This window comes from Cygnus atratus, chromosome 25 (genome assembly GCF_013377495.2).
Source record: "Cygnus atratus isolate AKBS03 ecotype Queensland, Australia chromosome 25, CAtr_DNAZoo_HiC_assembly, whole genome shotgun sequence".
NCBI lineage: Eukaryota > Metazoa > Chordata > Aves > Anseriformes > Anatidae > Cygnus > Cygnus atratus.
In genome coordinates this window covers 5,785,798-5,797,737 of record NC_066386.1, presented here as the reverse complement: position 1 = coordinate 5,797,737, position 11,940 = coordinate 5,785,798, and the positions used below count along the sequence as shown (strand labels likewise).

Sequence of the window (11,940 nt, the reverse complement as noted above, 5' to 3'; positions counted from 1 at the left end):
GGTGGAGAATGGTTTGTTCAAGGTCCTTTGTGGCGGCCACCAACCCATCCCAGGTTAAAGGTAACACAAATATCAAGGAACACAGGAGCCTGTGCTCTTTGCAAAACTGTTGGCTGTTTAATCCCTCCTGCCTTAACAAAACTGCCACGCAGAGGTCTGGTCCCAGCCTCGCGGCCTTGCTGACACCTTGTGGCAACGAAAGCCCCAGGCAACTCACCACCCTGTCTCCTTGCTCCTCGCAGCTGAGGGTTTTCAAACTCGCCAAGTCCTGGCCCACCCTCAACATGCTCATCAAGATCATCGGCAACTCAGTGGGTGCTCTGGGGAACCTCACCCTGGTGTTGGCCATCATCGTCTTCATCTTCGCCGTGGTGGGGATGCAGCTCTTCGGGAAGAGCTACATGGAGTGCGTGTGCAAGATCTCCCTGGACTGCACACTGCCCCGCTGGCACATGCATGACTTCTTCCACTCCTTCCTCATCGTCTTCCGCATCCTCTGCGGGGAGTGGATCGAGACCATGTGGGACTGCATGGAGGTGGCCGGCCAGACCATGTGCCTCATCGTCTTCATGATGGTCATGGTCATCGGGAACCTCGTGGTGAGTACCAGAGGTGGGGGAGGACCTCGGCCACAGGTCCCCACCTCCATCCCTCATGCTCTGGCCGATGCCGTCCAGCTCAGCTCTCCTACAGGGCTGCCCGTGAAGGTCTGGTCCTGTTGGAGCCGTACAGGAGCAGAGGCCAAGGGCCTGACCTCCCTCCCGTATAGCTGGTGGGGCTGTGCTGTGTGCTCAGGTCTTACCAAAGCAGGGTAGGACACGATCTCTACCTGAAGGGCCTTCTGCTGAAACCAGATCAGGAGCAGAAGGGGAAACCGAGGCATGGAAAAGTTTATGACAGGCTTTAGGCAGATACGGGAGGAACTCTGGGACCTGAGAGGGCTCATCTTCAAGCTGCCTTTTCTTTTCCACACACGTCTTTGGGGTTTCCACCCCCACTTCCCATGCTCTGGTGACAAGGGAAAGAGGCAGCACAATAAACCCATGCTCCTAGCTCACCCCAAGGCTGGCCCTTTGCTCCACGGCACTTTTGGGAGTGGGTCGTCAGCATCGCCGTGCTCCAGGTGGCATCCCAGGGGTGCGCGGCCCCCCTGCAGCACACAGCTCCTTCTCCCAGGTCCCGGTGGGCCCCATGTGCCCCCCGCTAACCCAAGCCACTCACCGCTGCTCACTGCCTGCAAGTTCCAGGCGAGCATCAAATCCTTTCTAAACTTGGTAACCCCCTCGCTGGCGGCTTTGAAGCTTGTTTTGCAGGCTGTGTGGGCCCCGCGCTCCCTTCTTAAGGAGCAAGGCAGGGGAGGGAAGCGCGGCGGCTTGCCGAATCGCTCCTATTACTTGCCGGGGTTGTGTAAGCCCTTTGGAATTTGCTTTGAAAAACTATCTGCCCGGGGAGCTGCTGACACCTCCCTGCGCACGGTGCATGGCTGCTCTGGCCCTGGATGGGTGAAAGCAGCTCCAGGGAAAATCCAGACCACCCCCCTCCTCCTCTGTGGCTTGGATCAGGGCAGGGCAGCATGGAGCGTCCCACTTTCAAGGACAGAAAGTTGGGATTTGGGTGTTGTGTTGCTTCCCTGGCTCATGAAGTGTGTTTGGGGCTTGGAGCTGGCCCCTGCAACAGCATGGGTTGTGCTGGGGTCTAGGCTGGGTGATGCCAGGTGGATGCAGTGCGTGGCCCTGCAGCAGGGAATGGCCATGCCTTCCTCAGGGGACCCCGTTTATTTGTGTTACAGTGCTGAACCAGGCTGAAAATCACCCGTGAGCAGCAGGAGCATCTCCAGGACAGTTTACAAGGGGTGCAGGAGATGGGAATCCCAGCCAGGCTCCCTGGAGAGCCTCCCCAAGGATGTCCTGGAGACTTTTCCCATTCTGTTGGCAGATTTGGGAGCAGGGCAGCCCATGCGCCCTTCCAGGAGGCTCTCCTGGAGGAGACGTGGGACTGGGGAGGTGTAGCCCTCCCTGAGCTCGTACCCCAGCTTTAGGGCAAGCTTTGCAGCTCCACTCTGGGCTGCAGCATGGGTTTCATTTAAAGCGAACTGGAGAAGCACAACCCACAGCCAGCCGCAGAGCTTCCCCCCCTCTGCCAGGCTCTCCTGGCCACGTCTCAGGTATTTCCAAGTGCTGGAGCCTGTCCCGCGCAGCCTCTCCAGCATCCCGGCTGCAGGAGGGGATGTTTCTTCCCCCCTTTCCCCTCTGGAGCAATAAGGCAGCAGCCACTCGTCCTTTACTGTTAATGACACTTAGAGCATTTCCTTTGGAGTTATTAAGGGAAAAGGGAGGAAGTCCGTCAGGTGACAAGGTAACAGACTCCTGTCCAAAAAGGCAGAGCCAACAGAAACTATTAGCTGTAATTGGTACCTAACATGAGTATTAAACTGATGGGATACTGGGGATTTATTTAAAGATGCGGTTTAAGTCATATGGTATGAGCCATGTGAAAACAGCAGTGACCTTGAATAGCAGCTAATTCCCTTCTCAGATACGCTGCTGGCACAAAAAGGCACAAACACTGACAGCTGTGGGCTTGGCCCTGTGGCCGCTCTGCACAGCGAGCGTGTTTCTGGGTCCTGCCGATGCGCCCATGCCCTGCAGAGAGCCCATCCTGCTCCATCCTCGTGTGCTGCTCTGGGTGCCTAGCACACCGCAAGCCGGCCCATGCCATCAGCGCTGAGGTGCCCTGGGGTCCAGGCACGTTTCAGGCATGGTGTGGTGGGAGAGAGCTGTGGGCAGCAGGAGGGAGCCCAGGCTTGGCGAGAGATCGCGCGTTGCGATTGCTTCCGGGAGGTGATGAAATGCTGCTCCCTGTGGGGAGCTGGTAGAAAGGGACGAGGTTACGGATGTGGCTCCAGGGTGCTGGAGGCCCTCAGCAGCTTGCTGGGCATCCAAGCTACTGGAGTAGCAAAGAGCAGAGGAAGAATCGCAGTTGGAGGGCAATAAGCAGGAGGTTTCTCCCCGGAGAGAGAAGGAGCAGAGCAGAGCTGCTTCCCGGCTGGTGGTGGGCACCATGGGCTTGGGTCCCATGTGGGGACCAGTGAAGAGACGAGTGGATGGAGGGACGCCCTGGGAGACCCACATGGAGGTCGTTTGGGAAGGGCCAAAGCAGTGACAGGCACAGGATGTGCTTGCAAATGGATTGGAGGGATCATTGCAGCCCAAGGAGGAGCAAGCAGGAGCTGGGCCATGCCTCTGTTCTCCAGGAGATGGGGTCAGCATCTCTGCGGTCCCCAGAGGTGGGCAACAGAGGGAGGGCGTCCCAGCAAGAGGCTCGGTGAAGGCAGCTTCTCCATGGCCATCGCTGGTCTCTGCTGCTCCAGTCTGCGGGGACGGATGTCATCGCTGGTGTTTGCTTTTGTCCCCTCCAGGTGCTGAACCTGTTCTTAGCTTTGCTGCTGAGCTCCTTCAGTGCTGACAGCCTGGCAGCGTCAGACGATGACGGCGAAATGAACAACTTGCAGATTGCTATCGGCAGAATCACCAGGGGGATCGACTTCGTAAAGAGCTCTGTCCTCATGCTGCTCCGCAGGCTGTGGAAGGGGAAGAAGGTGGCCCCCGAGGAAGAGCAGGAGCCCAGCAAGGGGGACAACTCTGCACTGAACCACGTGGACACTGGCCAGGAGCCCAAGTCAGAGTACATGGATGGAGTCACTGGGAAAGAGTATTTGTTCATGGACGAACTGGACCACATGAATTTCATTAACAACCCCAACCTGACAGTGCAGGTCCCCATTGCCTCGGAGGAGTCCGACCTCTATGAGGAGGAGACGAGCACCCAGTCTGACACCGAGGATGCCAAGGTGAGAAAGGTGGGTGGCAGGGCTCCAGCTCCAAAACTGACCTTGTGCTGCCCACAGAGCAGTGCCATTTTTGGTTACTTTTCACTTTTCCACAACATGACATCTGGTATGACATAGGCCAAACCTGGGGTGTTTCAGCAAAAAAGAGCTCTCCATTTCCCAGCATGAGATGTGTGGGGGGGGCGTCCAAGCAGAGGTTTGGGCTGGTTTGGGTCAGGATACGGGGTTGTTGCAAACACCAGGGGGACCTCCTGCACCCCACGGGATGGGTGCAAGCATCAAAGCACTCGGTTTGGGGTTAAAGATGTCCAAGAGGAATTTGATGCCAGGAAATATGCTGATGGCACTAACATTGGATCCACTGCTAATGCCTCTGAAAACATCATCAGGGAGGGTACGAAACCAGACGAAGCTTAGCACAAGTGAACATGAAGCAATGCATTTCTCACTGAAAGCTGACAAGACAGCTGATGTGGGCATCGAGGCGCAGCGAGGGCTGTCAGGGCTTGTGGGATGCCGGTCGCCTTGGTGCTCTGGGGGGTTGAGAGGGAGCTGAGACAAGAAATTTAGGAAAACAACAGCAGGCATGCTAATGGAGCTGGTGTTCTGAGGGGAAATCACTGCTTGCCATGATGTTGCACCAAAAACCTGGGGAAATTCAGGGCAGTGGAGATGTCATGGTGGAGAGGAGCAACCTCATTGATCCAGGAAGGGAGAGGGGTTTGTATGAAGAGGCGAATCCTGGCTATTTGTTGTCAGCTGGGAAGAAGGGGGTGTTTTCAGCAGGGGGGGCTGCAGGGGGAAGGCGGCAGGAAGGGCTGTGGTTGGCTGTGAGCTGTTGAAATTGTCCTGCTCTGGTGCGCTCAGAAGGGACAAACCTGCCAGAGCTCCTTGGGCAAGGGAGCTGCTGTTGTCATTCCCATTAACGTTGCAAGCAGGAGGCCTGAAAACTGGTGTTTCTCCCCCCGTTTTTCCTATTATAAGTCCAATCTAGTAGCACAAGCCCCACCCTCCCGTACACGCAGGCCATTCCATAGCACACTAGATGTGCGGTCACATCGTACAGAGGTGATGCTGTTAACACCAGCCTGACCATAGCAGGGGGACGCTTCCAGTCTGGCCCATGGGGTCCCCAGGGACCTCAGTTCCTCACCACCATGATGTGTGACCCAGAATCTGGGGAAAAGCCCCTGTGTGTGGGTACCAGAGGGGTCCCAGCACAGCTCCAGCATCCCAGGGCTGATGTTTTGAGAGCCACCCCGGGCTGCTCGCTGTGTGCAGGGGACAAACCACCACCTGCAGCCACCAAATACCAGCTTATCCCGTCATCTGTGCTGGTTTTGGTGGAGAAATTCAGTCAAATAGTGGCGAGGGTGCAAGCCAGGGGGATGTACAAACATCGCATCCCCTGCCTCAACGGGCAGGAGGGGACACGGGCTGGCAGGCAGCACCAGAAATGACTGCCTAGTAATTAGAAATCAGGCGCTAATTAGCTCTGGGATAGGAGCTCTGGGCCTCGGGGAAGAGGCTGCTAGCTTGCTGTGTTCACATGCCATTGATCAGCTCCAGATGGAGCCAAAGCCCGACACACCACCTCGTGCTGGGGACATGGCTGCTGGTGACTATGACAAGCTGGGAGTGCTCAGAAAATGCTGATAAATGCTCTCTCCCTTCAACAGCAGCTCCTCTCCGAGACAAAGATATTTTTCAGGGTGAAGTAGCAGCAGCAAGGCAGTGGCAGCTGCTCTCCTCGAGTGCTCCTGCCTCTTTGAGCTGATTTATTGTTTGCAGTGAGGGGACAGGGACAGCAGTGGTGGTGTGCTAGGACTGTGCAGAGTCCATGCCGCAGCTCAGGGCTCTCCTTGGGTGCTTTTTGCCTTGGAGCCCCGTGCTTCTGGGCAGGGGGACGTCTCGTGGGATGCTCTGGGCTGTGGTGCCAGAGCAGGAGGATCCTCAAGTACCGCAAATTAGCGGTGTCACAGGGTGTGCAGCACTTGTGTGCAGGAAAAGGATGGGGAAAGCCGTGGATGCTGGTGAAACACCCCGCTGGGCTGGAGGTGTTGTACGGGGTGTGGGACGGAAATAGCCCTGCAAGCCTGTTGGATGCAGGCACGTGGTGGGGCTGTCAGAAGGGATGGGTTTGGGGACCACACAGTGGGAGCAGCACAGGCATCCCAGTCCCTGCCACAGGACCTGCCCCGGGCACCAGAGGTCCCGGAGCTGCTGGGTTACACGAGCACCTCTTGGGCACCTTTCCCCAGCCTCCAGAGCTGCTGGTCTGGTGCCGCCCCACCTCGTGCCCTTGTAAGGTCTGTCCTTGCGGATGCTTTCCGTCTGTCCTTCCCCGGGGTCACAGCTTGCCTGGCTCCCTGCCGAGGCCTCCTAATCCCCCTGCCCCTCCTCTGCTCCCCAGCCCCAGGAGGGAGCTGCCCTCTGCTCCCACAGAGCCACCAGATGCCACCTGGTGCCACTGCTGCTGCTCTGTGCTGCTCCTCGAGGCAGTGCCCTGTGTGTCCCCAGCACGCAGTACCCCAACTGCAAGGGTCCCCCAAAGCAACGCCTGCTCCTAGAGCTGTGACTATGGCCCCTGGGTCTGCTGGTAATGACGGTGCTTCAAATTACCCCAGCATCATCTGGGTGTGTGCCCTGGCCTGGTGGAGAAGGGAGCTGCTCCTTTATGTGCTACTGAAAGCACGAGATACCTCAGGGAAGGATCATCTCCTTCCACGCAAGCCGATACCGTCCTGCGTTCCTCCCTGTGCCATCCCCATCCAAGGTCTTCTGGGTTCTGGTTGCTCCCAGGCAGGACAGGTCTGGAAATCTGCTCCTCCTGCACGTGCTGCACGAAGTTTCCTCTGAAAAAGAAAAAAGAAAAAATTTCCGGGGGTTCGCCAAGGTTTTCTCTCGTTATCAGCCCCTCCGGGCCGTGCTGAGTGGTGTCTGGGAAGGCAGCCAAGCCGAGTGGTATGGCGGGATGGAGCAGGCGGGATCTATTTGGGATGCAGGCTTTGAACTTGGGTGAACCTCAGCCTACGAGCCCTCCGGCATCAGCCACGCCAGCAGGACGCGAGAGACGTGCCGCGATGGCCAGCCGGGCTTCCGCGGACCCGCTGGGACCAGGGCACCTGGCAGAGCGTGCGTCGGGTCAGGGCATGGGGAGGAGGAGGTGAAAGCAGCCCGAGATGGTGGCACAAGGGAATGGGAGATGGCAGTGATGTGAGGGTGGCTGGGCACAGGGGGCTTCTGGCTCCTCTGAACCTAGATGAAAAGTGAAGCTCCTGCGAGCTCACGCGTCACAGGTGCTCCAAGGCTCTCAGTTCTGGCTGATCCCACGGCCCTGCTCTGTGCTGTTTTCGTAGGAAAGGGACTTGGAGCTGCCTCCGAGCAAAGGCCCCCACAAAAGGCTCCCAAACCCCTGGGCAGGCTCCCTCAGTGACTCCTGGCACCTCACCTGCACTCAGGTGGACAAATCCATCCCATTCCCATAAAAGCCTGATGTCAGGTAGCTCCTTTCTCTTTGTGTTGGATTTAAATCTACTGCAAAGGGCTCATGAAAGCTGGGGGCTCGCTCTTTGGGGAATCAGCCAAGAATGTGCTGGAGGTGCAGAGCCTGCTCCAAAAACTTGGAAAGCTTTAGAAACACCTCCACAATAAAGATGAAATTTGTAGAAAATGAGTCAAAGGGAATTAATCGCTTGTGGTAGCGAGGACGAGCTCTCTCCGCATGGCCGGTGCAGGCGGCGGCTGTGACGGTGCCTGTCCCTGCAGCCGGGGACACGCTTGGAGGAGCCGTCACCTGCTTCTGGGGGCAGGGAACTCTGGTTGCTGCTCGTCGCACTGGGAACCGCAGTGTGTTTTGCCCCCAGCAGGAAAAGGGCTGAGGTCTGCACGGACAGTGTGGTGCCCCCCTCCCCAAAAAAATCCAATGGCCAACACAATGCCCCGCGGTGTCTGTGTGGTTGTTTCCATGCCAGAGGATTCAGCACGTCTGCTTGTCCCATTGGGAAAGTGTTATTGTGGCCCCACGTGGGGTCTGTCCCCATGGGAGGAGGGCGCAAAGCCCTACCGGGGCATCCCCCGTGCCTACCAAGTCTGTTCCCAACGCACCTCCCATGGAGCAGCCCCTGGCCCTGCCTGGCCTCTGGAGGGGCTGGAGGCAGCCCATGGGCACCACTGCCCAGCCCGAATCCTCCTCTTTGCAGAACCCCCTCTCCAGCGACAATGCCTCGTCTCTGTGCAGCACCGTGGATTACAAGCCGCCACCGCCGGAGGAGGAGGCAGTGGCAGAAGAGGCTGAGGACAGCAGCGAGCCTGAGGAGTGCTTCACCGAAGGTGAGGGATCGAGCAGAGCTGGGCACTCCGTAGAGAGGGGGTGGTGGGCGTGGAGGGGCTGTTGCAAACCAGTGCTTGCAGTGTCACAGCCCTAGGGCTCGCCTAGCTCAGCCCAAGCTTCCAATTCTCCTGCCCTTGTGGGTGGGCGTCCCCATGCCCAGCAGGGTCCTTCCCCAGCCTCCACCTGGGAGGGGTTAAAGCATCAGTAAAAGCACAAAAAACCTCTCTCTGGTGGAGAGGCAACCCAGGCTCTCTGTCCCCATCCCCAGCCTGCGTGAAGAGGTTTCCCTGCCTCTACGTGGACATCACCAGTGAGAGAGGGAAGGTCTGGTGGAACGTCCGGAAAACCTGCTTCCGCATCGTTGAGCATGACTGGTTCGAGACCTTCATCGTCTTCATGATCCTCCTCAGCAGCGGGGCGCTGGTAGGTCCCACCCCACCGTTCACCCCATCTTTGCTCTGCAGCAACTCCCTGCAGCTTCTCCTCCCACCCTTAATCTCAGCTGCGAACCATCTGCACCTTCAGCTTAGCTTGATGTGGATGGCTCATCACTTTGCTGCCTCCATAACTGACTGGCAGGAGATGCTTTATGGATAATTGATGATTATTATTTTGCTGTTCAGCACTTTCTGCTGCTGACGGGTGTGCTTTCCCAGCACCTGGGTCTCCATTTGCAACGACCTCACTAAAAAGCTGTACGTCAGCCGTTAGGTCCTCCCTGAGTGTTTGGGCTGGGCGCAGCTCAGCTGCCCCTGTAAATGCACGGAGCTGATGGGGAGACCAATCCCTCTGCAGGGCTGGGGGTAAGGAGAGAGGGAAGGCGAGCAAAGGGACTGGACGTGCCTTCAGGTGCACTTCATGTGTCCGCACCATGCTCTGAAGTGCAGTCTGGGGCCAGCTGAGGCTGTAGCTGTGTGGGAATCGAAAGTTGTGCTGAAGCAGCTGTGCAGCACCTGGTCACCGTGCCCCTACCTCTGCTCACACTTTACATGCCACATGGACACATCAGGAACCCAAACTCCTAAGAGAATTTCCAAAACTACCTGGGCACCCAAAGGTGTGGGTAGGTGTTCTGGCTTTTGATTCACATGGAGACTGTTGGGAATTAGGTGCAGCTGGACATTTGCTTCAGCACAGCTTTGCTCCGGGACAAACCCTGCTCCACATAGCCACCAAAAACCTGCAAACAAGAGTTAGACCCCGTGTTGGTCTGTAAATGCCACCTGCAGCGAGGCTCTCAACTCTTCAGGCTGCCTCAGGAAAGCAGGGATGATGCACTGTGGCCATGGCTGCACTGAGATGGGCAGCGGGTCTAGTGGAAGAACGACTGTCACGTAGCTCCGCGCCTCTTCCAGGCTTTTGAGGACGTCTACATTGAACAGCGACGGGTGATACGCACCATCCTGGAGTACGCCGACAAGGTCTTCTCCTACGTCTTCGTCATCGAAATGTTGCTCAAGTGGGTGGCCTACGGCTTCAAGGTTTACTTCACCAACGCGTGGTGCTGGCTGGATTTCCTCATCGTCGATGTAAGTGCAACGAGTGCCTGCAGGATCACACTTAGCCAGGGGGGTTGGGAGCGCTACGGACTTGTGGCCAGCTGTGTCAAACCAAGCCGTGGTTGCATTTTAAAGGACAAAGAGGTGGCTGTGGAATGAGGGCTTAGACCGTTGTTTTTTAATGGCCACTCTTTTTCCCGGTCACAGAAACCCTTTCAAACCCTTTATGCACGCACCAAGCACAAGCCCACAGGGCTCTACTAGACCCCAGCAGAGATGTGAAGGGGCGTAGGGTCCCCTGAAAGCTCTGTGACACAGCAGGCCATTTCTGTGTCCCCCACCACCTCCACCCAAGAGGCAGGGACCTCCTTGGGGCGGCCTGGTCACCAGAGACCTGGGGACTCAATGCCAGTCCCTGTGTCCCGAGACAACATGATGACACCGGCCTGAGGGATGTGTTGGGGAGGGAGAGAAGGGCAGGGGCGCACAGATGGGGTTCAGTTTCTCCCCGCTGTTTCCATCTGAGGTGCTGCTAACTCCTTGGGCTGCTCCTTCCAGGTTTCTATTATCAGCCTGACAGCAAACTGGCTGGGATACTCCGAGCTGGGAGCCATCAAGTCCCTGCGGACACTGAGGGCCCTGAGACCGCTGCGCGCCCTGTCCAGATTTGAAGGGATGCGGGTAGGTGCCTCTTCATGCTCCAACACGGCTGCATGATGCAGCACCGGTCAGCAGAGCTAGGCCCTGGCTGGTCACCAACATTGGGAACCCATCCCAGACGATTTCCAAAGGTCTCCAGATCAGTGGGGTCAATGCTGAATACCCTTGGCGCAGCCTGAGCACGCTCTGTGCTGCAGGGGAGGATAAGGCTGGGACACAGAGGTGCAGGGCCACCTGGCTGCCAACCTGGTTCCCTGGCCAGGGCCTCCATGGTTGTTTCTCTCCATGCAGGTGGTGGTGAACGCCTTGCTGGGCGCCATCCCCTCCATCATGAATGTTCTGCTGGTCTGCCTCATCTTCTGGCTGATATTCAGCATCATGGGGGTGAACCTCTTTGCGGGGAAGTACTACCGATGCGTAAACACCACCTCGGGGGAACTCTTTGAAATCAGTGTGGTGAACAATAAGAGTGACTGCATGGCTCTCCTCCACACCAATGAGGTCAGATGGGTCAATGTCAAGGTCAACTTCGACAACGTGGGCTTGGGATACCTGTCCTTGCTGCAGGTGGTACGTACAGAAAGCAACTGCTGTCCCTCCAAGCAGCACGTTGTCTTAGCAGGGCGGCGTGAGTAGCATCAGGGTTAAAATGAGGTGCTCCCCTGATGCCCAGGATAGGTTTCTTGGCTGCTGCTTAGTTCCAGAGTTGGTATTTAACCCCAAAAACCTGCAGAGTCAAGGAGGAAAGGGAGAAGATAGAAGATGGGAGGGGAAAAGATAATTGTCACCAGGGAATTGTTGTGGATGAATGAGTGTAGCACCAAGCCTGGAGCTGCAGGAAGTCCTCCACAGCAGGGGATGCAGGAGCAAGGAGGCAAGAGAGTTTTAAAGCACCATTATTTGGAAAAGGAATATGACATAATGCAGGGGAGTTGGAGCCAACAAAGCCTCCAATCTGCCCAATCCACCTCTCAGGCTCCATAAACTCCAGACTCCCAATCCAATTTTGCAGCCTAACAGATTCCTGGCAGGGAGATGTTCTCCTTGCTACAGTTAGGTCTGTTACAGTCACAGGCTGCAAGAGTTTTGCATGAGGAAGATGACGATTGGAAAAAGAGCATGTGTGTGTTGGCTGCAGGGCAGTGGACGAATGCAGCCGTGCTTCCACTGAACCCACTGCAGCTGAGCAAGGCAAGCAGAAGGGGAACTGCTCACCACAATTTTAATAAAAATATAGGTGTGGGCTCTGTTATTGGGTGGACTGGGGTTACTCCCACTGGATCCAGGGGAACTGGTGGTTGCAGAACCAAAGCATAACCCAAACTGATTAACCACCTATAAATTTAGCTTCCTCTTCAAGGTTTGTTGTTCCATCAGACTCAGGAAACAAGATGTTCAGGCTTTTTGCTTAGCAAATCAGCAGCAAAAGCCTGTAAATACACAGTGTACCTTCACCTCACTAGGATGGGGGTCCACCAGCCATCAGCGGCAGCAAGACAGAAGGCAGGATTTATGGAGGTGGCACTCATCCAGGGAGAAGGAAAGAAGCAGCCAGGAAAATTGGGGCAATTCATTGTTTTAGGGAGAAAAGAGTCCAC

At 56.7% G+C, this 11,940-nt stretch overlaps 1 protein-coding gene across 1 annotated transcript in view; it reads left to right on the top strand.

The window, feature by feature from the left end:
- Nucleotides 1–11,940, top strand: part of SCN4A (sodium voltage-gated channel alpha subunit 4) — a 33,416-nt gene that overhangs the window by 16,496 nt on the left and 4,980 nt on the right. The window contains exons 14-20 of the mRNA XM_035566877.1: nucleotides 243–599; nucleotides 3,419–3,850; nucleotides 8,053–8,182; nucleotides 8,452–8,606; nucleotides 9,539–9,712; nucleotides 10,241–10,363; nucleotides 10,634–10,912. Of these exons, the coding sequence (XP_035422770.1) occupies nucleotides 243–599; nucleotides 3,419–3,850; nucleotides 8,053–8,182; nucleotides 8,452–8,606; nucleotides 9,539–9,712; nucleotides 10,241–10,363; nucleotides 10,634–10,912 (1,650 nt within the window). The remainder of the gene's footprint in view (nucleotides 1–242; nucleotides 600–3,418; nucleotides 3,851–8,052; nucleotides 8,183–8,451; nucleotides 8,607–9,538; nucleotides 9,713–10,240; nucleotides 10,364–10,633; nucleotides 10,913–11,940) is intronic.